Raw genomic sequence first — 26,440 nt, 5'->3', positions numbered from 1 at the left:
TGCTTGTTGAGGACTGCTTGTGTTGTATATGGTCTGGTATTGCAGCCACCTACAAAAGGTATTAGGTGTATATATTTTCATAAGAAATATGATGTTTGAATAAGAATACATAGTACTTTACGTGCAGTAACATATCTACTGTTTTACCACTGAAATGTCCACTTTTGCTAAATTTTGGAAAACACGCAAAGTCATATACTTAGACTTCATGTACACATTTAAACAGTTTTATAATATACATTAATTTCTCTTTCTCCTGTAAGAGTTACTGGATTAATTTCTCCCTTCATATGCTTGGTTGGCCTGTGGTCTCATTGGTTTTTAGCCCATTAAATGAGGCTGGCCTAGTGGTTAGGATGTTTGCATGCTGGATCGATAGTCTCCCTGCTCTCACCCACTAGTATTAATAAGATCATTGATTAGCTGCCTCCCACTGATTGATTACCCCTTTACAGCATTGAATCAGTCTATTATTAGTTCCCCCTCTGATGGGATGCTTTTGTGCCTAATGAAATTGCTTGTGTGCGATACCATGTTGATTAGAGAATGGTTGGAGATGCTCTGTTTATGGTAGTGTGGTACTGAAATTCTAGATCACTATCAAAGGCCTGGAAGTAGTAGGACAATATATGTGCACGCATACACATATAATATTATGTATATGCTGGTAGTGAGAAGTCAGCAGACACACAGATATTCATATAAGCTTGGAGGAAGTGTTTTGTGGTTTCTTAGTGCAGTGCAGTTGGAGGAGGAGTAGGCCTGGCGAAGCGTAGGGAGTGATGGATGAGAAGCCGTCCTGGTTTCATTCCAATAAATGAGCAGCGTTCCACTTAGGCTTCCCTCCACAGCCCCAACTAGCAAATACCACGATGGAGACGGATGGGCCTTTCACTGCTGGGTGTTAGAGGAGAGCAGAGGGGAGAGAGGGAGAAATTAAAGGGTGAGGAAAGAGGTGGGGGGGAAAGTGAGAGGAGACATGGACAGAGAGAATAGGGGAAGGGGGTGGTTTATAAAAATAGATAAGGGCAGCTAGAGAGTGAGAAGGAAGTAAGGGGCAAAACAAGACAGCGAGGGAAGAGGAAACGAGTTGGAAAGAGAAGTGAAACGTGAGGAGAAAGAGGGATGGATAAAGGAAAGAAAGTGAGAGCTCCATCTCCCTGTTTCTGTTTGGATGACTGCACCAGGGCAAGGATATATGGATATGCCACAGCTGATATGACATGTAGTACGCTTGGCTGTGCATTCTTTTATGTGTTGGATTGTGGAATGTGCAAGTGTGACCATCTCATCGTGCCAAGTCTGATAGCTACCATTAACCATCCAAGAAGATAAAATTGATCCAGGGGACTAACGGGGGCTGTGTTACATGATTTTTCTTAGTCTAAACTAATGTATTTTTTCTTTCTCCACCCACCCCCCCTTTTTCTTCTCTTTTGTTTTGTTTGTTTTTTTTACCCCTGTCTCTCGTCTTTATTTCTTGCATTTCTGCATCTTCTGTCACTCAAATCCTCTTTTGTTTCTCTCTGACTGACTCGCCATCTCCACCTACCTCCTGTTTTGTATTCCTCTCTTCCCTCTCTCCCTCCCTCTCAATAGACATATCCCTCCAGAGTGGCCCTGTTGCCCAGTATGAGACCTCTCATTGGGGAGCCTCTTTGCCAGTTGACAGCCCCTCCAGTGCCAACAGCTGGGACAAAGTGATTATTGACAAAAGTGACACAGACTCTTGGCCCTCCATCAGCCGCAGCAGTGACCCCAGCCACCCTGCAGCACCAGAATGCCCCTTGGGCTCAGCTTGCTCTAACCAAGACACCAGTGCTATCACTACCACCAGTAGTAGTAGTTTTCTGAGTATGGCCACAGGTGCCGCAGGCCAGCAGGCCCACTACTCCTCTCTGAAAGCTAACAATAACATGATGACGGGACCTGGGTCAGCCAACACATTAGCTGGTAATAGAGGCTGGGGCTCAGATGGGAAACAAGATGGTATGAATGGTGGCCGAGTAGGAGCGCCCAATAACTGGGGCTCTCCCAATTTTAACTTGAACCTCAATCCCAATGCCAACCCATCAGCCTGGCCTGTTCTGGGCCATGAGGGTGGTGGAGGTGGTGGTATTGGCCCCAATGGGGTGTCAAACTCCCCATCCCTCCCACCAGGTATTAATGGCAATGGAAACATGGGAAATGGGAGCCTGGTAGGTGCTGATAATGGTGGGGGAGGTTGGGTTGGCATTATAAGTGCTAATGAAAATGATCAACAGCATGCTTCAACCAACACAAGCTTGTCCTTCAATATGGAGTCTGCTAACCTTAACAGTGACGGACCAAACCACACTAAGCAACAACAGCAAGCTCAGGAGCCTATGAGCCCTATCCATGGGTTAACTGGCTGGGGAGGCCAGTCACCCACTGAATCATCCCAGCTCAATGGGGACACAACAGGCAGCTCTGTATGGGGTAGTGGAGAAACCAAGGCAGCTGACTCTCCCAAGGACTCAGGCTGGGACTCCACTCCCTCTGGAGGCCTTTCTGCCTGGGGCCGCCAAGGCAGTGGTGGTGGTGGGAGTAGTGGAAGTGGTGGCTGGGGTGACTGGGGGAAATCCTCTGGTGGCGGAGATGCATCTAAAGGCTGGGACTCAGTCGATGCTGGTAGTTCTGGTTCAGGCCAAGAGCAGCAACTTAGCTCATGGGGTCAGCAGCCTGGAACAGCCCCAGCAAGCGAGGATAGTGGGGATAGCAGTGAAGGTCGATCCCACCACAGAGAGAGGTCCTCCAGCATGGATTTTTCCCCTCTGCTACCCCGGCAGGACCTGGACCCTAGGGTGCTGAGTAACTCTGGTTGGGGACAGACCCCCATCCGTCAGCACACTGTATGGGAGATGGAAGAAGCCAACTGTGATGATGGGAAGAGCAACAGCAGCTCAGACACCTTAGGGGGCTCTAGCTCTAATGGTGGACCCTCATCCACCAATGGAGGTACCATCAACCCAAACATTGGCCCCAGTCAGAGGCCTGGGTCTGGAGGAAAAATTGACAGTGAAGGATCACCATCCTCTGGCTGGGGAGCTCCTCCACCTCAGCCAATCCAGACTGGATCAGGATGGGGGGACCCCCCACAGTCACTCAGCAAAGCCCTGAATGGCACTACCAGTGGCTGGGGAGACCCTTTGCCTACCAATCGTCCTAGAAATGGAGGCACACCATCCTGGAGTTCTGAGGACAAGTCTCCCAGTTGGGACGATGGCCTGAAGAAAAGTCAGTCTACTAGCTGGGGAGAGGGCCCCAAAAGCTCCCACAGTTGGGGAAACGGTAATGGGGGCCCCAATGGCTCCAGCACAGGGGAATGGGGAGAGGCAGAGGTCAAGAACAATGGGTCCTCCAGCAGCATGTGGGAAGGAGAAGGAGGGAATGGGGGAGGTGGCGGATGGAAAGAAAGCCCCAGAGGAGGAAATAGAGGAGGAGGAGGAGGCTGGGGTAAGCCTACTCCTACTGTGAATAATAGCAGCTGGGGGGAGACCTCACGTGCCAATGGCCCAGTGCAGGGAGGCTGGGGCTCTTCCAAGACCCAGGAAAGCAGCAGCAGCAGCAGCACTGGCAGCGGAGGAGGTGGCAGCATTGGTTCATGGGGTGGTCCTGGTTCTGTGAAGCAGAATCCATCTGGCTGGAGCAATGCTAGCAAACAGGACCAGGGCATGGAGCCCACTGGCTGGGAAGAGCCCTCCCCTCCTTCCATCCGCAGGAAGATGGAGATTGACGACGGAACGTCCACCTGGGGTGATCCCGGCACTTACAACAAGACTGTCAACATGTGGGATCGTAACAATCCCAATGGTAACCAAGGCAACAGCGGCCCACCTCCCAGTAAAAATGGTGGAGTGATTATCCCCAACAATAACAACAACAATCACTCTGTCGGCCCTGGCAACAACAATCACCATCACGCTCACCACATGCACCACCATCCCCATCATGGCCAACCCCCAACTCACCTGCAACACCATGGAAACAACAATGGGTCACCCAACAATGGCGCCTCACATCCAGGTGCGGGCCCCCAGGGTAGACCCCCCCTCGCCAACCCAGGTAACATAGTATGGCTGTGCTGTTGTGTTAAAAACCTCAAATTTTAATTTAAGCAATATTTGATATTCTGAAAGTGTTAAAGTTCCTAATTTCTTTAAAACCAATGCAAAAGATACTTGAATGTTTAAAAATGCACTATGTATGTATCTAGCAGATTTTCAAAAAGAAAAACCTGACGTTTTAGAGATCCAAAGTTTTTATTTGACAGCGCAAGTATGTTTTATTAAATGATATTGAGCTTTAGACTTGGCTTGAAAATGAGCCGAATGAGTTTGGAGATAGACAAAACTTAAATAGAGAGTTGTTTTCACTCATCGACACATAAAGTGGCTAAATTACTAATAAAACGTATTGTTGGCAACAATGGCTATTCAATTCAAAGATTATTCCTTAAAATAATTCTCTCAGTGATTATTAAGCAGATAGTCTCAGAGGTATTGAGGGCTTCTTAATGCTCATGCATACATAATTAAAACTGTACAGCAAGCAAAAGTTAGCGCCGCAGTCTGTACAAATAAGTCTTGCATGCATATAGACATGGCACAGATTTAATGCACAACATTCTGTTCTCCTTTTGATTGTGAATGAGACTATTGCCCCCTGCTGTTTGCCAAACTGCACTGCACCTACCAAAGAGCATCATGACCACCTTAAGACACACTTGTGCTGAGCACAGTTATACCTAATCACCCATCTTTACTGAAGCCAGTAGAGATAAAGAGAGAAGAGTGGAAGAGCTTGTACTGGCGGGCCTGAGTTGCTGCTTTCATCCATCTCCTCCTCCTACACATTCTCTCTCACACACACACACACACACACACACACACACACACTTTTTTCATTATCCCTGTGGGGGACAGTCATTGACATAATGCTTTCCCTAGGCCCTTACCCTAACTTTAACCATCACAACTAAATGCCTAACCTTAACCTAATTGTAACCTGTACCCCAAAACCAAGTCTTAACCCTCTAAAAACAGTCTCTACCCATGGGGCCCTCAATTTTTGTCCCCTCAGTGACACAAGTCCCCATGGGTTAGTGTGCATTCAGGTTAAAGTCCCCACCAGGATATATGAACATGAAACACACACACCACCTGACGAGCCAGACTGAGCTGGTCAAGGGCCTGCTGCTGTCAGGAGGAGGCTGGCATGAAAGGCCTCTATATATAGACAGCATGGCACTATCTCAACTGACAAGCTTACTGTTTCTCTCTTATAAACATGTCACTACAGCTCATCATGAGGGCCTGAAAAGACAATGTGACAAAAAAGAGAATTTCAGTAGTGTCAAGCAGTGCAGTGGTTTTCAGTTGCTTGGATTATCATAATATAGTTTTTGGTAAAAGACAGTTAAAGACAGACATGTGCATAAATATAATGCAGGTTTCAAGGCCTCACTGAAGCCAAGGTGTTTTCAGACATTTAAATTCTTACTACTTTGGAGCATCTTTCCATTGTTTAGTACTCAAGGAATAACTCAAGGGGAATGATGTATAACTGCAATTTAAAAGCAAAAATTGCTAGTGGATGAAGATTTTAATGCAGTGAAACTAATTTTTATCATTTTTAAAATTCACCTCTTTCTTCCAGGTTGGGGAGAGCTTCCCAGTGTTCAACCCAAGCCGGAGCCTGCTTGGGGAGAGCCAGCAGCTCCAACGTCAACTGTGGACAATGGCACCTCTGCCTGGGGCAAGCCCCCAGGGGGAGTAGGAGGATGGGGAGACGGTGGCCATGAGCCCTCTGGACCCTATGGCAGGGCCAACGGACCCCCAGGTTCTGCACCCTGCAAGCCAGGTAACACCCACAGATAAATAATATTTGTAGTGATGCATGATATCAACCATGGGAAATCAGCATGTACCAGAATGCAGGACTGTGTTCAGTGCCATCAGTTAATGATCAAACTCACACACCCATTCTTGCTGCTATACTACTATAACAAACTGTGACACAGAAGAGATTGTTGTTGTAGGTTAGTTTAACATGTGCTGGTGTACAAGGCAAGTCCACACAATACCACACATAATAAACTGCACTGGTTCCAGTTTTATGGTACAGACTGTGTGGCATTTGGAACATTGGTACAATGTAAATTAGCTTTTCCTGTTCAGAATGTCAGAATAATTGTCACCTTGACAATTAAGGCATTTGAGATTTGAGCTGTGTCCAGTGGTACCACACCCCCTGTAAGATAGTTATACCCAGTATGTGTGCACTGCCACACTTCAGTTAAGGGAACAAAATCAGGAAGTTTCTTCAGACCTGTACCATTTGTGCCAATTCTGAAGGTTTTTGTTAGTGCTACTGGAGTGTTACAAGATTAAAGCAATTCCACGCATCAGTAGGTCTTGGTTATTTGTGCTGTTTGAAATGTTGGCAATGGTAGAGGGAGGTGTGGGGAGTGAAACACAGCATGCCAAATGGCAAAAGTGACACCAAGTGGTCAGGTTGAAAATTACCTGCTGCTCACCCTCTGAAATGGCTTGTGCATTCTCAATGTGCATGTAGGCTACATCACAGATACGAAAACACTAACAGATTATCAACAAAATGTTTATTGTTCTTTGATGTTATTTCATCTCTTTCTCAGGCCCCAAACCTATGCAAGATAGCTGGGGAAGTGGAGGAGAGGAGATGGGCATGTCTACTGGCCAATGGGACACTGAGGATGGGGACATGTGGAACAGCCCCACCTCCCAGGAGAGCAGCTCTTCTTGCAACTCCTGGGGCAATGGACCCAAGAAGGGTCCAAGCAAGGTCAGAGAACACGCCTGACTCTTGTCATAAATATACTGCCAGATGTCAATGATGTCAATTATTGTCATTTATATTTAATAAAATGTAATATTTTAATATTTTGTTTTTTGTGTTGTCAGGGGAAGATGGGCAGCAAGCCAGATGAGGCGTGGATCATGAACCGTCTTATCAAACAGCTCACTGACATGGGATTTCCGGTATGGAGGCAATATATTTAGAAAGAAGTTCTCACACTGGCACATAGCTACTGACACGCTTTCTTTTAGGCAGATCTTTCTTTTTTACCAAACAGGGCCACAAATGTTCTACTATTTTTGGATTAAATACAGAATCCTCTGCTGTACAGTGTAGAAACACATGAAGATGTACACAATCAATCAAGGGGGGGAATAAACCGTCCGGTGATAAATACAGACATCTAAACTTTAGAAAGCTGTTAAAAAGGGAAAAATCAGACTATTTCCTGCAATTAAACCACGGTCACTGACAGGCTTATGTTATCCATGTGTCACAGAGAGACCCTGCTGAGGAGGCTTTGAAGAGCAACAACATGAATCTTGACCAGGCCATGAGTAAGTTCACTAACATATTTGTGTAGACTATGTGTCCTTTTACTCAATGTGACAGCATAAATACGCAGCTGATTTACTTTTTGAGGAATTAAGATCAGAATTCAGTTCTTTTGCTGCATTTCCACTTCAATTCAACAGGAAATAATACAAAGCAATACTTTTCTTTGTAGGTGTGGTATTTGATTTCAGTGAGTGCTTACTGTCAAATACCAGCATACCCAAAATGTATATAGACATATTAATATTTATTAAAGACAAAAAGGACATTTAAAATACATCACTCTAGACCAAATGCATAGAAACATTATAATTTGATGTTATGCCACAGTATATTTCCTTGTCTAGACTTTATAATAAATCTACCGTCCTCCTTTCTGCTCCCAGGCGCCCTATTGGAGAAGAAGACGGACCTGGACAAGCGGGGCATGGGCATGTCCGATTACAGCAACGGCATGAACAAGCCCCTGGTGTGTCGGCCCTCTGCACTCTCCAAAGACCCCTCCGACCGCACCACCTTTCTTGACAAGGTAAGGCATTAAGCAACAGCCATCAGGCCTTTTCAAAACATCTGTTGGAAATGATGAGTGTTTTCATTATCTGATTATCATTGCTGTTATCAGTACAACTTTTAATCTAATCTTTTAATCTCCCTTAATCATTCATGTTTGCAATGTGTAATAATCAATGTTTTTTTCTTTTCTCTTTATTCCCCATCAACCATTTATTTTCTCTGGCGCAGGATGGTGTTCTGTCAGATGACGCCCCTCCATCACCGTTTCTGCCTTCCCCCAGCCTGAAGCTCCCCCTGGCCAACAGTAGCCTTCCTGGGCAGGGTCTGGGACAGGGCAACTCGGGGCTGGTCATACAAAACTTGAACAACAGACAGGTAATATAGTGAGCACATACAGTTATACTACACACTGTCACAGAACTTAACTTGAGTTGGGAAAAATAACAGAAACACCTGACAGTATTACACAATTCAACCTTTGTGAAGCTTATAATGTTCTGTTCATGTTCATACAACATTGTTGAGATTGTGTGAATTTTGAGCAAGTGTTCATTTTATTTTCCTCTGTTTTAAAGTATAGTGAAAAAGAGAGTTTATAGATAGGAAAACATAATTTGTGATCCACAATTTGAGACAAAAAATGTAAGCATTTGAGGACTTGAATACATTTGAACAGCTGCTTTACAAACAACGGAATATACTGACAGATTTCGCTACCAAACCTTAGTCAGTGCAAAACATATTTTGATCAACAGTCTGTATTTATCACACTGGAAATACATAACCAGCATTTTAAAAATGAATAGCTTCGTGCAGGATTTAAGTGCATATGATGTAGTGATGGCAAGATATCACAGATAAATCGAATTTGTTTTACACACACCGCTCTACCCACGCGCTCTCCCAAATCTCCACTTTTCTCTCACTCACTTATGTGTGTGTGACCTTGCCTTAAGTGCTCATTGAAATCAGATAGTTATGCTCTGTCAAATATCACCCCAGAGGCAGCCACGGCCCAGAAAAACTACAGTATGTCCTTGAAACCCAAACAAAGGCACTGTAAGCCCATCCTTTTTTTTTGCACTGAATAAAAAGATCAATCAACAACATGGGATCGGAAATGTGGATGAAGTTGCCTTTTACAGGCTAATTGTTTTGGGACATTTGATAAATCAAAATAGTCACAATTTCATTCTAGCTGCTCTCAGTTAGTGTTCAGTATATGCTTTGGTGCACTAGGTGTAGTATGAAGTTAGACCTTGAGGATAGAAATGTTTTTAGACATTGCTATGTGGACTGGGAATATCATCGACCCATGCTAGGCTTTTGAGTGCACGTTAAGATTTCTTTTTCATCCGATTCAAGTGCACTCAGTCGTGTTTTGAATGAACCCTTCAAATGGATAAAGGCTTGACAGTTGGATGCTCAACTCTTGGCCTTACTCTTGAGGTATTCTGTAATTGTTTGCTGGAGTGGTCAAGAATACACACATTTCTTTCCAATTCAGTGGCTCAGCCCTTCAGCAACAAAATGGCGTGAAATGGCTTCAGTAATTTGAATAAATGTGGAGGTTTTGAAGAAGTTTCATTGATTCCTGCTTATAGATGCCCAGTGGAATGTTTGGCAGTAGTGGAGCAGCACAAACCCGGGCCATGCAGCAGCAGCAGCCTCCTCAGCCACCAGTGCCACCTCTCAGCTCCTCCCAGCCTAGTCTACGTGCTCAAGTGCCTCAGTTTCTCTCCCCTCAGGTAGATATACACACATAAGGATGTACATATTGGATGTGTAACATGGAACTATATCAGTTGATAATACACAGGACCAGGTAAACATTGGCTGGCAGATTGTACTGCTTGTCCCATAACCATGGGAACATGATTTGACACCCAAATTTGTAAATATTGATTTCTCTACTAGTAGTTCTCAGTTCCATTTTTCACAAATGAGAATGACTTCCGGATGGGAGCCGAAACGTCTTGATTCTGAAAACAGTGTCCAGATGACTACGATTGAAACCTTTTCTACGATAGTACTCTCATTCCATGCCTTACTCTGTTAAACCTGTACCCTGACTTTGTGAATGTGGCTGTAATTTATTTATGCTGCATCATATGGATGTTGAAATATTGTTTAAAAAAATGTGATGACAATAACAGAGACTTTGACATAAGTATTCTCAACTTTTTTTTTTACAGTGATCAACATAGGCACAATCTGATATGCTTGACAAGAATCTAAAACCTGTACTATCATTTCAGCCTATTATTTTAGAAGTAAATCAGCAGAACTATATTGTAAAACCTGGCAAAAACATCACTAAAAGTTCTTTTTTTGGGAACCATACTATGCCTGTTAGAACCTCTTGGCTAGAAGACTCTGCTGGCAGACCTTTTCTCATCTCTTTTCCTCTTTGCACACATGTAGTAGTGACGAGTTTTACCTTGCCAGAAGCTGCCATTTGCAATGAATAACTATCTTTCCTTCTGCCCCCCCCAGGTCCAAGCACAGCTCTTGCAGTTTGCAGCAAAAAACATTGGTCTGAATCCTGCACTTTTAACCTCACCAATAAACCCTCAACAAATGACTCTCTTGTACCAACTTCAGCAACTGCAAATGGTGAGTCCCTCTTTCCATTTTTATTTGTAGCGCAGCGTGTACTTGAGAATGTGTCTTTTTTGTCCTTTCTTTTTTTTTTTTTTTTTGAAGATCCAGGCTTTAATCTAAATGGAAAGGAGATGAAACCAACAATACCAAAACATGTTTGACATTTTGTAATGTCTTGATGTTAGTTTTTAATTTCATTTCTGATATTGACTGGCAAACATCTAAAAAAGAATTAAGAATGTGTCCATTTGAAAACGTGTGAAATTAGAGCTAAAATGGGTTAAAATAACAAAATATTTATCAAGTAGAAACAGTTGACCCCTCTCTCCTAGTTTGTTTTATTTTTTCCCTCCCATTAATGTATTTTTGCCCGTTGTATTGTCCTTTTGGTTCCCTTCATTCAGGCGTACCAGCGTTTACAAATCCAGCAGCAGATGATGCAGGCGCAACGCAATGTTTCGGGCCCCATTAGACAACAAGAGCAGCAAGTGAGTCAACAAATGCATCATTACACCAACAAAAAGTATGATCATAAAGGTCATTCATTTTATGCGTGACTCCATGTGAGCACTGACTCAAAAAGCTGACACAGCTTCATTATTTCTCAACAAATGTTTTGATTCTCACATGAGACTATATCAACAACAGAGGAAAAAAAAAGATGCATTGTTACAACAGGAGTTGCTCAAACTTTAAGATCTTCATGGGAACAGGTTACTTCTCGTTGAATATGGGCCAATCCTTTTGTGAAAAGGAGAAATAGTTTGTTCTCCTTTTTTTTTTTTAAATGTGTTTCTTTTGATAGACAGATATCAGTGGCCTTCTTGAAGATAAAGCTTGTTGAAAGAGGGGATGCTTTTGTGAACAAGTGCTTGTTTCTCCCACCCTTTTTTCTCAACTTCTTCTTTTAATAATCTTATGTCTGCATATCACCCCTCCTTCTCCCTTGGTTTTTTGTTTTTGCTTCTTTTCACTGCCCACCTTCATTTGTCCAACACCTTTTCACCCTCTTATTTTCTCATCTTTTGCCTTCTAACCTCAACTGTTTTTCTTCCTTCTCCCTCTTTCTTTCTCTATCTTCCTTATTTTTCCATCTATCTTGCTTTTGCCACCACGTAAATTTGATTAATCTTCTTGTTTTTCTCCCCAACATTGCCAAAAACTTATTTTTATGATGCATTGTTGTGACACTGCTTCTCTTCTCTGTCAGGTTGCACGTACAATCACCAACATGCAGCAGCAGATCCAGCAGCACCAGCGTCAGCTGTACCAGGCGCTGCTGATGAAGCAGCAGCAACTTCCCTCTCACTCCTCCTCCTCTTCCTCCTCTGCTGGTCTGCATCCCCCCGGTGGCCCCACCGGAGGCCCTGGCTCCAGCAAATCAACCCTGGACCCCTTCACAGGCCCACACCAGGCTCCAGGCCTCACCGACACACTGCACACCAAAGAGCCGCCGTCTTCGCCCAACGCCTACGGCACCTACCCTCTTTGTGAGTCTGGGATGGGAACAACACAAGTTTGAAGAAAATTCTTTGGCGGTCACTTTTGCTCAAACACTGTGAATCTGACAAAATGTAGCTTGCTTGTTGAGAGCAGCAATTTTCTTCCGCAGCCCTTGAGGTAGCAAACTTGTCATGCAATACATTGTGGCCAGCCACAATTCATACATACATCACATCAGTCCAAAGTGATTTTTCTTTGAGAAATACATGCAGATTCACATTTAGGGTCTTCCATCTTCTGACACCATATCAATACCTATGTTGTCCCCTAAATGAGGATAGATGAGCATTTCTTTTGTGCAATTAAAATGTGGATTTTTCCTCTTCTTTTTTTTTTGACTGGATTTTGTTAATGGATGAAAAAATAACTCTTCCACCACTGACTTACATATTATGAATAAATTAAAAGATTATTTTTTGCGTGTTTGCAGCTGGACTGAATCCAAACATGAATGTAAATTGCATGGAGGTTGGGGGTCTGTCCCTGAAGGAGCCCCATCAGCCCCAATCTCGCCTGTCCCAGTGGACACACTCCAACTCCATGGACAGCCTCTCTGGCAACTCCTCAAACATGGAGAACAACCTCAATAAGCACGGTACGTTGAAGAAAAACATAGGTGGGCATGCACACATTCACACATAAACTGTACATACAGTATTCAAGTAAAAATGAAACCATCTTTACTATGAAGTTATCACATAAATAAATTCCCATGCCATCTTAAATGTGCACACATTATACAGAATCTGTACCGTCCCCCTGCAAATTTGTTACAGTAGCAGCTGTAATTCAACAGGGATTTGAATTTGAAAAATGTCATTACTTTTAGTAGATACAATAGTTCTATATACAGGAGAGATGGATGGACTTTTGGGTTTGTTAGAGATTTTTGAAAATTTGTTAAGTGTGCAACAGTAAACAGTATAACTAAGACTTATTTTTAATACAGCTTTTATAGAAAAGTGTGAGTAACTCGATAATAAGTGACTTTCTCAAGTGCTGTATTTAACACGATTAAAATCATTATCGATAATGTCAGCCACCCATCCTCACACATTTGAGCCTCTCTGACTTGTTTGCCGGTGAGAAATGCAGCAACTGACAGTAGCTTGTTGTCACTTGCATCTGTCATCACAACACTTGAGGTCTCATCAGTCTTTTCTCTGTGCATTTGTTCTTTTCACACATTCTGACTCCAAGCTCATTGTCAGCTAAGAATCACACACCAAAAAATACTTATCCTGAGGTGTCAGAATGCCTCCTGTTCGAAGTGACAAGTCAGACAAAAGCTGCTCTTTCTCTTTCAGCTTGTCATTCACCAATAGCTCAGGTGCACAACTTGCTAAACCTTTCCTCACCCAAACAGGTTTTTTAGACAGGGATCATGGAAATGTTAAGTCCTTGAATATAATATGACATCCAATATAATTTTTTTCAAATGTAATTTCTAGGGAAAAAAGGCTTTCTTATATTTAGGCCAATGTGGTATGACTGAAGTACATATCCACACACAAGGAACACACATGAATAATTTTAGCCACCTGGCAAAGTACGATTGTATATTGTTTTGAGATGAGACACAATGTAATTGACACTAACTTGTTGACTCCTACGATTTTCATTTTAACATTTGAGATATAGAGATATATAGAGTCTGCCATACAAAATAATGCCTATAACCTGCCCAAAAAGAAAACCAGTATATTGTTTTTTAACTTTACAGTATTTTCATATATTGTGCCCTCATTATGAAGTAACTAAAGTTCAGTTTATTTTCTTATTTGTCTATGCGTATACTAGGTGCCATATCTTCTGCCTCTAGCCTGGGCCCCCCTGGAAAGCCCCCCCAGCTGGAGGACTCATACAGCCCTTACAATCTAATGTCCAGCTCTGAGTCCCCCAACAGCCCCCTGGTGCCCCCGGACAGCTGGGGCCAGGGCAAGAGCCCCAATGAAAAGATCTCCAATGGGACCAACATTAACTGGCCCCCAGGTGAGGACACGATGCAAATAAATATCTATGAATCATTCATTTAATTATTTACACCTGTGCTTTTTCTCCTGTGACATGTCAAAATGTCTTCAGTAAAAACAGCCTTTGGTCACCTGCAAATCCACAGGGACTTTTGAGAGTCTAATTCATGGTCCTCAGCAAGAACAGCAGCTACTGTTTTTGCAGCTAATGGAGATCCAGATAAAATGATGTAAATACAAAAAAAGCAAAATATATTGGTTTGAGGACAAATCTGTTTTGTAGGCTGCCCACATAGATTTTACATACTGTATGAAAAACAGTACAAGTTAAAAATATAATGCTAATGTTGTGCTACTACAATGTATAAAAAAAAAATTAAAAAAGAGGAACTGACTAATTAATTTAATATTTTCTGCAGAAGTTGCATCAGTCTAAGATTAAGTTTTTAAGAAAGCTGTGGTTTAGAGGTTTATGTGAATTGTTTCAATTTTCAGGAAGTCATGAGATGGCTTTAAATTCATCAAGATCTGATCTTGTTGTTTGAAAAAACATTTATTTTGCTTCCTTAGAGTTCTGCCCAGGTGTACCATGGAAGGGCCTTCAGAACATCGACCCTGAGAATGACCCCAACATGACCCCTGGCAGTGTCCCCAGTGGTCCCACCATCAACACCAACATCCATGACGTCAATCGATACCTGCTGCGGGACAGGAATGGAGATATGAACAGAGGCAAGGCCACAGATATCAATTTAAGACAATAACCCTAAACCAAAAACATGCTGTGTAAAGTGAATCAATCGTAAATAAATAATTACTTCACTTACACAAGCTGACACATGTTACTATCTTTACTACACCGCAGGACCCAATAGCATGTGTTCATACTGATGCACACATGAAGTTACTTGTTTTTTTGTTTTTTCTCTCTGTCTTCGGTCACAACACTGTTACGTCTACGACCATAAAGCCACTTCCCCAGCTCCTCCACTTCAGAATGGCTCTCTGCTTCCAACCAGAAGTGACTGGCCAGTCAGTGGCTATTCTAGCTCTTTAAGTCTGTCGTCCTCTGATGGAGACAGCTCAGGTACACATCCAGAGTATCTTCCCTCCATGTGTGGACCTGCTAAACCTCTCCTCATCCAAATACGTGCCCTGATACAACACTGTCTTAGACTGCCTACTTATCCTAAACCTTACCCGACCCCTGACCCATATTTATGACCCTTCTTACTCCAAGTCACACCTAAACTTGTTCCCTCAGTGTCTTTAGACTCACCTTTACCAATGCTAAGACAGCAACCTCACCTAAATGTGACCTTCAACCATCCCTGCCTCTTTGCCCCATTCCACAATAAAACAAGCCTCGCCCCAGCTGGTCATGACATCAGTACACACCGTGTGTGTGTGTGCGTGTGTGCGCGCCCACACGCTTTAAGATAGAAACACAAAGAATTCAGGTCATTACTTTGTGAATAGGTCAGTTGAGATGTGATTCTTAAAATAAACTGTTTGTTGAAACATTTTTTTGTTTTGTTTTTGCATTTACAAAAGTTTTGAAGGAAGGCAGGGATTCCACAAGTCCAGAACAGGGGTACTTGAAACTGAAAAATACAATTGAAAATATTAGTGCTTGTGTGTATTTTAACATTCTTTTGGATTATGAATACATTCACTTTTACAGCAGAAAGATTTAATGTAGATGCAGTGCACATTTTTATTGGTCCAAATGTGCAACTCTTTTGCATGTTTTAAAATTTTGGTTGATTGTAATTTTGGTGTAAAAGGACCAGGAACATAAATGCCTTGTTTTGAGCCTGTGACTTCAGTCAGCCAGCTTAGTTGTAACGTTACATCTTCGTCTGTTACTGATCTTCTCTAAACTGTTCTCTCTCCATGTAAAGGTAAACTGTCTGATATGAAGTCCACCTGGTCCCCAGGGCCCATCTCCCAGAGCCAAGCCTCTCTGTCCCATGAGCTGTGGAAAGTCCCTCAAGGGCCACGCAGCACCACGGCCCCTTCCCGGCCCCCGCCAGGCCTCACCAACAATAAGCACTCCTCCACCTGGGGGGGCAACTCTCTTGGCCTGGGCCAAGGCTGGAGCGGCTCCTACGCCTCTGGTGAGCACTCTTCTCTAAACCACAATGTACTTACTTAATTTCTATTAGAAGCACCTAGTGGAACTGACTTGAATCTATCTCAGTCACAAACTCATGCACCACTCATTACAGCAGCATTTCAAAGCATAATAATGAAAGAAAAAAACAATACCGAAATGTTGTATCTTTTTATGTTGGCTGGCCATATAAATTCTATACATGGGAACCATTGCTAAGTGTATTGACACTTCCTTAACAGGACTAAATCTCCTTAAAACATATTAACATCATTGCAATCTTTAGTCTATTAACTTATGAAGAAACAGACATGCTGCTGAGATTGCAGCATTGAAAGCCATTTACAAAATCTGTGAGAGTAAATCAAGGACTTTCAATAATGCCTTGAATTGAAGGCAATTTTCACCAGTGAAAGCAACAAAAATCAACATAATATCAATGTCACTATGATGTTATTTCACACCCAGCAAATACAGACATGACTGAAGATGCGTAGGTGTGGCAAAGTTCACAGCTGCGACTGTGCACTCACAGCACTCGCAATATAAAGGCTGAGGGAACACACCCTGCTAAACTGACATCTTGAGGTTTACCGGCTCTGCCAGGAGCCTTATTTAAACAGCATACATGTGACCTTGTTTTGACACATCTAAGTTCATGCAGATTGAAGACACTACTTTTAGTAGTGCAGACAAAAACATGAAAATAGATGGCAGTTGGTGTAAGGTGTCACATTTTCCTCTGTTGTTTAAAAAGTTAAACTCTCTGGTCTTTTAGCCCAGAGCTCACAGGACTTGACAGTGGCTTTAAAAAAATCTAACACAAATGGTTTAACAGGAAATTACATTTTGAACATTGTGTCTCACTTTCTGTTACAGAGGGAACCACCTGGAGTACTGACAGCTCTAACAGGACCAGCAGCTGGCTGGTGCTGAGGAATCTCACCCCACAAGTACGTACTCTGTGCTGTGAATTCTTGCTAGAATGAAGCTACAGTGTATTGTGAGTAGAGCCAGCATGTAAATATTAGGAAATCAAAGATGAATCAGCTTTATTGCCAAATAGGTTTACACATGCAAGGAATTTGCTTTGGTATTTTGGTGCAAAGCAATAAACATATAAAGAATTGTACACTGGCGGAATTGTAAATATAAAATGTAAAATTGACAAGATATTATATATAGATAATAATAATAATAAAACTTTATTTATAGAGCACTTATCAAAACAAAGTACAAAGTGCTTCACAACAAGAAAAATAAAATAACACAGTGAATGACGAAATATAAAGAAATAAAACGCATGAAATACAGAAAAGCAATAAAATAAATAGTAAAATAAACAGCCAGTTCAGGTAAAATCAGGATATGCTTTCAGATAAAAATGTGTTTTGAGACGAGACTTAAACGAAGACACTGACTCAGACAACCTAATTTCTTCGGGCAAGTTGTTCCAGAGCCTCGGGGCCCTGATAGGCCCCCTTAGTTTTCATCCTGGACTCAGGAACAGACAGGAGACCCCTGCCCGAAGATCTCAAACTACATGATGCCAGAGGCTGGCGTCTGAAACAGTTTGGTCAGCCACAATCTTTTCTGGAGGGAAGGTAGATTGCAACCAATCACCTTCTCTGCAGAGTGAATGATATGCTGCAGTCTGCCCTTGTCCTTGGCACCTTGGATCTGGTCATGGATCAGTGTCATGTCTCAGGGAAAAAAAAGTGAGATGAAAAAACAAAGGTCTTAGGCAGATGAAATGTAAGTACAACAGTACTCAAAAAAGACAGAAAACCATAAAGGGCAAAATAGTGTTGACAGTGAGTAAGGGAAATAAATAGTGACTGAAAATACAGCATAATATACAGATGAATAAACTCAGATATTAGTTGTAACTGGAATTTTTTGCAACTTTTGTTTTCTACTGTGCTCCAGATTGATGGTTCGACTCTGCGGACCCTGTGCATGCAGCACGGCCCCCTGATCACATTCCACCTCAACCTGACCCAAGGGAACGCTGTGGTGCGCTACAGCTCCAAGGACGAGGCCGCCAAGGCCCAGAAGTCTCTGCACATGTAAGCCTCAGCAGTCTCTTACATCAGCCAAAGTGGGCTTAGCAAACTGAAATTAAGGAAATGTTCACTCAACTTCCTCTGCATTTTCTATATTAAAGTGAAGAAGCTACAACATAGAAAGAAAATGGGGAACACTTGGGAAAACCCATTGTTCTTGGTTTCTTACTGGTGCTTTCCAATGCTTTCCAGTTCAGCTTTTTTGGATGAGTACAGACAATGTCACATGGAAGAGGAGGTCATGCTATAGTGAGCTGTATTGTAATATTACAGCGATTATTGTAATAATGAAAATGAAATGGAAGAAAACTCCAGTATAGAGCCAGTCTGGGGGCACATTGTCTGGGTTTTATCTGCAAGTGTCTTAGATTTGTCCCTAATTTTGTTTTGTTAATAGTGGCAGCCACTGCAGCTGGTTGTCATGGAAACAAAATGCCAGTTTTGTGACCCACTTTTCATTAGCAGCAGCACAAAATATGGTTATTGCAGTGCACAGAAAAGCATAATAGCGTGATCAAGTCCTAAAAAAACTTGTGCCATTTGCTTAAAGTATGTCAGGTGTGTGCTGTCCCATTTTTACACAGCTTGAAGAACACATTTTCCAACATGAAAAGTATTAGTTCATTATTTCTGGTTTAAGTTATTGTAAGATTGTATGATTCCCTCTTTTGTCCTCTGTAAGGTGTGTGCTTGGAAACACCACCATCCTCGCGGAGTTTGCCGGCGAGGAGGAGGTGAACCGCTTCTTTGCACAAGGCCAGTCGTTAGGGGCAAACACCACTAGCTGGCAGGCCAACCCAGGAACCAATCAAAACCGGATGGGCGGGGCAGCACAGTCCCACTCTATTGGCCAGTGGAGCAGCGGAGGCAAGTCCAGCGGAGGTGACCTGCTGTGGGGTGGGGTGCCCCAGTACTCCAGTCTGTGGGGACCGCCGAGCGGAGAAGACGGCCGGGTGATCGGGAGCCCCACCCCCATTAACACCCTGCTGCCTGGAGATCTGCTTAGTGGGGAGTCCATGTAGGGTGATGCCACGATACACTAACTAACCAACCAACCCACCACACCACCATGTCATGTAAGCCATCGGTGGAAGGTGGGGTGGAAAAAAATACAAAACTAAGAAAAAAATTCAGTATGAACAGGAGCAAAACCCAAGCAAATCATGTGGCGATAATCAGTATCAATTTGAACTGTTATGAACTGTGAATTGTTAATCAGAAGGCCGGGGTCCCTACCACACAGACTGCAGACTCCAGTCCTTCTGTTTGTTTGGTTTACCTTTTTTTTTTTTGGTATTTTTGAAAATCCATCATATAAAACATTAGACACAACACAAAGAAACCTTTTAAGTGTTTTTAGTTGTTCCATAAGTATACATGACATTCTGTGTGAAGTGTTTTTAGGAGAAGCAATCAAAGCTGCCATCTGAGACTTTCTTTTTCCCTCCCAAAAAATTTTTTTAAAAATCATCCCAAAATAAGACTTAAAATGACCATTCCCAGCATGTCCATGGCCAATGATGTGGTTCAAAGACCTTTACTAGTTATGTTAACGTTTGTTTCTCAGCACTAATATTAGCCTTAAGTGCTCTCTGGCCCAGGTCCTTCCCAAGCCGCCTTTTTTTAGTTTGTTTTGTAACTGAAGAAATAGCTAAAATCTTGCACAGTTTCACCTCTGAGCCAGCAAGTGGTACAGGACATGACTGGTGACCAACTCTGTCACTTGGCAGTAAGAAGGCCTGGCCATGTGACTGGCCCTACCAATCATCAGCTTAAGTATTTTAATTTGTCTTCTCAAAGGGATTGACACAGCTGATAAATGTTGGGGTTTTTTGTAGGTCTAGACCCAAGCGCATTTTTTGATATGTATCGTATAAGCTGAGAGAAGATTATTTGTCAACTTCGCTGCGTGTCTCCGTTTCCGTACATGTCTATGTATGTGCGGTGACACCTAATCATTAACGTCTGCAAGCCCAGATCCTTCTGGTCACCTTCAACTTGGAACCCAGTCGCTGGTGCTTTGTTGAATTTTCTATTATCCGATTTGTTATGAAGCCCAGCGGTCTGTATGGTCAGCCAGTTTTCGGAGGAAATAAAGAACACAATTTCATCTTCATGTGACAGTTACATTGTGCAATATACACCATAGACCTTTCTTCCGTCCATACTCTATGTACACCGGAGCTGGTTTCTCTTTTGTTTGTTTTTTTATTGTTGCTGCAATATTGCAGCAAAAGACTTTGGAACTTCAAAAACCTTACCCCTTTTCAAAACTTGGATTCCCTCCAGGCTGCCAGTCCCCCTGAAACTGTTGGGAAAACTCTGCAAAGAGGAAGAAGCAGCTGTTGAACTGTGCATGCAGCAAACTGTACTAAAGAGTGACACTGGGTACACAATAATGCACACTTCCTCTGTGCATGCCACAGCCACACCCAACAGAGACTGAATCCACAGTGGGATTGGATGGTTCTGGGTATCTGGCACAATACCAAATAAGAGGGGTTTCTCCTAATGCAGTAGACCTACGAGTGTTCCTTGCGTTTGGTACTGTACAAACAGAAGAGACTAAGACTTTTATAAATTCAAAGGGTTTTATCATAGCACTTATGAAGAGCAAATCGCTTCAACTGCAATCCAGTAAATCAAAAAAGAGCAGCAAAAACATTGAAAACAACAAAAAAAATATACTGCTCTTTTATGTACTATGTCTGTTCCTTGGAAATGTGTCTGGCATTGTTCCTCTGTTAGCAGGATGAAGGGAAACAAAACTGAAATGTACCGTTGGATTTTGGGGAAAAAACTGCAGTCTGATTTTTTTTTTTCTCCTTCTTTGAACAATATCAAAGTGAATATCACTGTTACTCCAAATGTTTAGCCTTGTTCTGTTTGGAGGCACTAGACTTGCAACGTCAGCTGTCTCTGGCACCCTCTTGTCAGTGAGTCGGAGTGACGTGAGGAGGGGGAGTGTCCACTGAGTGCCTCTCTGCTGTGGTCCTCTGGGTGCCAAGCGGCAGCCCCACAGCACAGCACTTCCTCCTGGGCTCCACTTGACCCTCCCTCAGTCTCGCAAGAAAAAGCGGCTCCTCCAAGACTGGCCAATCACGGCTCTCCGCCACACACTGCATCTCCAACGGGGGCCTACCACCGCTGGACCCTGCTGGCGTTCCTGCCCTCTACCCCATCTCTCAGTTCTTTAACACAAAGATCACTTTAGCTGGAAGATGTAATAGTCATATTTCTGGAATTTTTGCCAGTGTACTTTTTATTTTTTTTGAAAAGATCATTTGACTTTATTTTTTTCAATGTGTTATATTGTTATTTTGTCTACATGCAGTGGTCTACAAAATACTGGCTGCTGAACTAGCCCTTCACTGTTCATATGCAGAAACACTTTGGTCAGAGGTGCCTCTGTATGTTCATCCTGTGTATTGAATGCAAAACGAGGATCAATACTACAGAGCGTTATTGATTGTCTATTTGTTTTTAACTGATCATGCTTTTGTGTTTGACAGTATTCTGTAGTACTTCCAGGTAGTATCTTGAGATGTGTAAAAATAGGGTGTCTCAGATGGGGGTGTGGGTGTTTGTCGCTCCAAGCTGCTCCGCCTGCCCGCAGGCTGTCCCCCCTTGCCCTTTGCCTAGCTGCTACGCTATGACCTCCTCTCCTCTTCCTCCACCTCAACCAGACCCAGTAGCCCTCCCCTGACCAGGCACCAACTGGCCCTCCTATCTGTTTCTATGCAAAAGACTAGAGGCTGGGGCCCTTTACAGCATGCCAAACCTGACTTGGGAATGAGCACTCCTCCCAGAGCTTGGCAAACCCTAACACTCATCCCCCGTGCGCTCTGTCAGCACTTCAGAATGGCCACCGTTTCTGTAAAGTCAGGCTAAGCCACCAGAACACTGTCTTATACTAAAACCCAAACACTTTATCAAAGGTCGGCCTTTCTCTCTGCGCTGAAGACACTTCTGTCCAGCTTGATCTCAGGGTAGGGGAGTTGATGATACCAAGTATGAGATGCAGCTCTCCGTATCTGTCCTTTCTACTGTGAGAGCAAAGTCTTAAATTAAAAGGCCATCTTCGCAACAATATGTACAGATCTCATGCCTCGAACTTAATCCTAATTGGAAGGGAAAAGGCTTGTATTAAATCCTTTTCTCAAAAGCCTATCGTTACTGTTTGGGAGCCACTTATTGCATGTAAAAGATGCCAATGTAATGTGCCAATATAAATTTGCTGTGTCATATTGTATCTTTATAGAGAGCACTTCTGTTCCCTGTTTGGAGGAGCTTTGATAACCTTTGCGGAGGGTGCAGCGGGGGACAGGAGGGATCAAACAAATGGGCGGCAGCATCACACCTTTAAACGACTGAGATTTTTTTTTTTTGTGGGGAATGCCCCATGCTAAGGAGAAAATCTTTACTCAGTTGGGGGTTCCAGTTTGCTACAGTGCACAGTTGATGATGGGTAATCCCGGGTACATATTTTTTTAAAACCAAAAATGAAATCGCATTTAACGTCATTTTTATGAAGTTTGACATAAAAATCTTAAAAATGCTAAAAAATCTAAATGGAAAAAAAAAGATCTATAATATGTTAAAGCTCTGCACTTCTAGCTGAAACGTCTCCGGTCGTCAGCCTCTACTACCACCATCTAAAGGAGTAGACTGGTGGCCGGGGTGCCTTTTTGTGGATGCTGTATTTATCTTGTTTTTATGTTTGTGTCCTGCTCAAAGCAGGCCCACTGAACTGTACATTTCCACAGACCCAGATGGCTTGGGCCCACTGTATCAGCCTCACTCTCCTCACTCTGCATCAGCAGGAGGGGAGGGGCACATTTCAAGAGGTACAAAGTCTTAAAAACATTTTAAAAAAAGTTTTAAAAATTAAAAAAAAAAAAAAAATTAACAAGAAAATGGGAAAAGGCTACCTTTCAGGACTTGAGGTCCTTCAGCACACAAGCAAAAATCACTATTGCCTGTTTCTGTAACTGCCTTGATCCAAGCTCAGACAGACCCAATAGCCGAGGACCTCCCAGCATCCTGTACTAACTGGAGAACCCTGACAGTGAAGGGGGTTTCCCATGCTGCACCAGCATCGAGAGGCTCTCCTCTCTACAGCTCTGTTCTAGATAACAGTATATATGTATAAACTATATATATATATATATATATATATATATATACTGTGAGTATGGTGTGTGGTATCACCTCTTCAGACTTCTTGGATCGTAACCTCTGAAACTTTTCATTTTTGTTTGAAAGGCTTGGTTTAATACAACTGAAAATGAGCAATATGTATTTTCCCCGCAAATAAGTGATAACGATGGAAAGAATTCGGGTCGGGTGCAAACTGATACTTGATTGATTGAAAGCTAAGTCTTTCTTACATGGAGTTGGATATGCACGTTCTGGTTTTGATGACATATTACAGTACTTTGAAGTGCTTGTACTGTACATATGTGTATTTGTTTGTTAATTAGCTTGTCTAAAAGCCCAACCCAACCAGTTGATAAAAAAAAATCACAAACATATCAAAACAAAACAAAATATTGAACACAAAATACTTGAACCGTGGAGCACCAATAGCGTAATGTGAAGTCAGTAATTCTTTTTTGTTCTTACCATCTGACAGGTACACTTAGGGGCTTTTAGAGAATATTACAAATGTATTGCATTAAGTTACAAATACAAAATCTTTGAAAAAAATGCAAAAGTCATCTTAGATCTGTGCTTGAAAGTCAGATGTTTGTATGAATGTGTGCGCAAGAAACTGTGTGTGTACCGGGCACATGGCCTGCTGTTATGTTCCACTCAGTATGTTATATTTTGTGTCTGCTTTTATCTTTGTTTTTGTTGTTCTGTCAAAAACTATTCTGATAGACATTGTTATTATCTTCTAACGTTGCACTGAGTGTCTTCTACCCCTCACTCAGCTAATCGTAGATAAACGAGTCTAAGTACGGAGGGGAGATGGTGACAATTCATGTGTACATGTTTACTCAAGGACTTAATGGATTTTTTTCATTCTATCTGTAAAAAGTTTATCTACCTTATAGTGGCTTTTATTGTGGAATAATCCAATACAAGGATTATCATTGAGTATTGCACCATTTTGTTCCAATTATACAAAAAATGGAGAAAAAAATACAAAAAATAAAAAAAGTACAAAAAAAAACACAAAACAAAAAAGGGGACAAAAAAACAAAGAACTGTGGCCATAGATAGCTGTAGATGGACTAGTAATCCCTATGTTAACTTCATGGAGAAATGGAAAGGGATAAAGTGTGGGAGGTGAGTTTGTTACAAGACTCATTTCCGAGGTGCCTATCTTTTCAGTTTTTTTGGTTGTTTTTTTTTGTAAAAGCCACCTGTCGTTTACAAGCATTTCATTTGTCTGAAGTTCAAGAAATAGGATAGAAATTTATAACAGGAATGTTGTTTTAAAAAAAAAAGGACAAATTTCATCTTCCATCAAATATGGACATGAAAATCTTGCAAAATGAAGATTTACGCTACTTTAAGAACTCTGGGATTGATCAGTGTTGTCATATTTCAATTTTTAATTTCTCTTTCAGTGTCGACAGACTATCTATGTATTGAGTTGTGATTTTATGTTTTCTGTAAACGACGCAGTTTGCTCACTATCTTGCACACTCAAAAAAAAAAAAATTGTGGATTTTGTCTCAGGAAGGCCAGGGTTCCAGATACCAACTCGATCATTTCTAGGTTTAATGTTTGTTGGAAAAAAATAACAAAGCAACTGAAAACAATTCAACTCCAATCAAGCACTGAAGGTTATGAGTTTAACAGAATATAGAGTACCATTGTTTCTTTAAAACAAGAAAAAAAAAGTTTGTAGCAAGTTATATATTTACCAAATAAGACTGAGAATCAACTTTGAAAAAAGTGGAGTGCTTTACATGTGAAATCTAAGTAGAAATTGCTTTACATTTAAACAATGATCAATGGTTTGATGACAGAAAATGCATTTGTATGTTTTGACTTTGTTCTTTAAGTTTCCATCTTGTAGTTCAGGAGCATCGTGCAAGAAGTTTTTGTTGTTTTTAATCGTCTCTCCTGTCTGTTAACATGTCTGTTCCTGTGACAGGTATTCAATAGTTGAGAGATTTCTTAACATGTAACAGATGGTTTTCAGAGGCAGACTGAAGTGGAGGAATAAAGCTGGTTTTTAAAGGATCATGATCTATGCACAAATGGGAGGGAAGAGTCCAAACCCAGCTGCTGTACTGCGGGCGTTTGTCGACTCAGACTCTGGGGTTCAGGGTTTGATGTAGGGTTGTTCTTCTTTTGTCTCTTGCTCAGATTTCCTCCACTCTACTTTCTCCCCCACCACCTCTCCTTATTATCGCCGTCATCTAATGTTTTAGCAAAACTTTACATTGCATCACCATGCTCTGTAATCCTTGACCAATGAGCGCTTATCCTTCTGCTAAAGCACTGTGGGTTGTACTGAAAAAAAAAAGCCCATGACTTTTAAGGCTGTCTGTTTTTAAGGGGAGGAGGGTGGGTGGGGGAATGGGGGTATTTTGCCTTTGCCTTTCTCTTTACTTTGAGTAAAAAACATTAAGGAAAAATGTCTGTAACTTAAATACAAAGTTGTGGCTTTTAATGTTGTTCTTTTTTTCTCCTCATAGAATGTGATTGTTAAGGACATGCACCGGGAAAAAAAATGTTTCCATGGATTATGGAGCTTCTTTCAGACTATATTAATAAAATACAAATTTTCTTGGCTGTTACTGGGTGTCTTGCCCCTTTCTTTTTTTATATAGGCTCCTAGTTTGCTTCACCAATGATTCAGAATGGTTTTAATGTAATTCTATTTTAATGCATACTGAATATAAGCACAGTAGAAGGGCAAAAGAATAGTTAACATACAGTATATTAGAGGGGGTGGGCAATATGACAGTAGATACGGTGAGACAACATACATCTGTCATCCTTTCATATCGCTGGTTTCATACTGAGAGGTGTTTCCATTATTTTGTCCACCCCATTTATATCAGAGGGTAGAGTAAATACACCTCTCTGTTTAATGCAGAATAGTTTAACAGCACCACAAACTGCAGCCTCCAAAATGATCATGCAAGTGAATCATCACCTCTCTAAAAGGGTTTCAACAACAAACTGAACACTATAACCTTCACGAAGGTGGGATTTCTTGCAGGACTGTTGTATTAGACTGCATTTGTTTTAGCTAGGTGTACCTAATAAATTGACAACTGAAT

General features: G+C 42.0%; 1 protein-coding gene across 4 annotated transcripts in view; it reads left to right on the top strand.

The window, feature by feature from the left end:
• Positions 1-25,951, top strand: part of tnrc6c2 (trinucleotide repeat containing adaptor 6C2) — a 67,286-nt gene extending 41,335 nt beyond the window's left edge. For all 4 annotated transcript variants that reach the window (XM_044189033.1, XM_044189031.1, XM_044189032.1 and 1 more), the window contains 18 exons: positions 1,600-4,086; positions 5,680-5,883; positions 6,680-6,846; positions 6,966-7,043; positions 7,361-7,418; positions 7,803-7,945; positions 8,158-8,304; positions 9,534-9,677; positions 10,426-10,545; positions 10,938-11,021; positions 11,744-12,023; positions 12,467-12,631; positions 13,837-14,028; positions 14,580-14,741; positions 15,914-16,129; positions 17,005-17,078; positions 18,055-18,194; positions 18,874-25,951. In XM_044189033.1, the coding sequence (XP_044044968.1) occupies positions 1,600-4,086; positions 5,680-5,883; positions 6,680-6,846; positions 6,966-7,043; positions 7,361-7,418; positions 7,803-7,945; positions 8,158-8,304; positions 9,534-9,677; positions 10,426-10,545; positions 10,938-11,021; positions 11,744-12,023; positions 12,467-12,631; positions 13,837-14,028; positions 14,580-14,741; positions 15,914-16,129; positions 17,005-17,078; positions 18,055-18,194; positions 18,874-19,213 (5,201 nt within the window). In that variant the 3' untranslated portion in view covers positions 19,214-25,951. The remainder of the gene's footprint in view (positions 1-1,599; positions 4,087-5,679; positions 5,884-6,679; positions 6,847-6,965; positions 7,044-7,360; positions 7,419-7,802; positions 7,946-8,157; positions 8,305-9,533; positions 9,678-10,425; positions 10,546-10,937; positions 11,022-11,743; positions 12,024-12,466; positions 12,632-13,836; positions 14,029-14,579; positions 14,742-15,913; positions 16,130-17,004; positions 17,079-18,054; positions 18,195-18,873) is intronic.
• The last annotated feature ends 489 nt before the right edge of the window (positions 25,952-26,440 follow it).

Source organism: Siniperca chuatsi, linkage group LG3 (genome assembly GCF_020085105.1).
Source record: "Siniperca chuatsi isolate FFG_IHB_CAS linkage group LG3, ASM2008510v1, whole genome shotgun sequence".
NCBI classification, from domain to species: Eukaryota; Metazoa; Chordata; class Actinopteri; order Centrarchiformes; family Sinipercidae; genus Siniperca; species Siniperca chuatsi.
The sequence above is the reverse complement of the archived record's forward strand: the minus strand, read 5'-3'. Positions and strand labels throughout refer to the sequence as shown.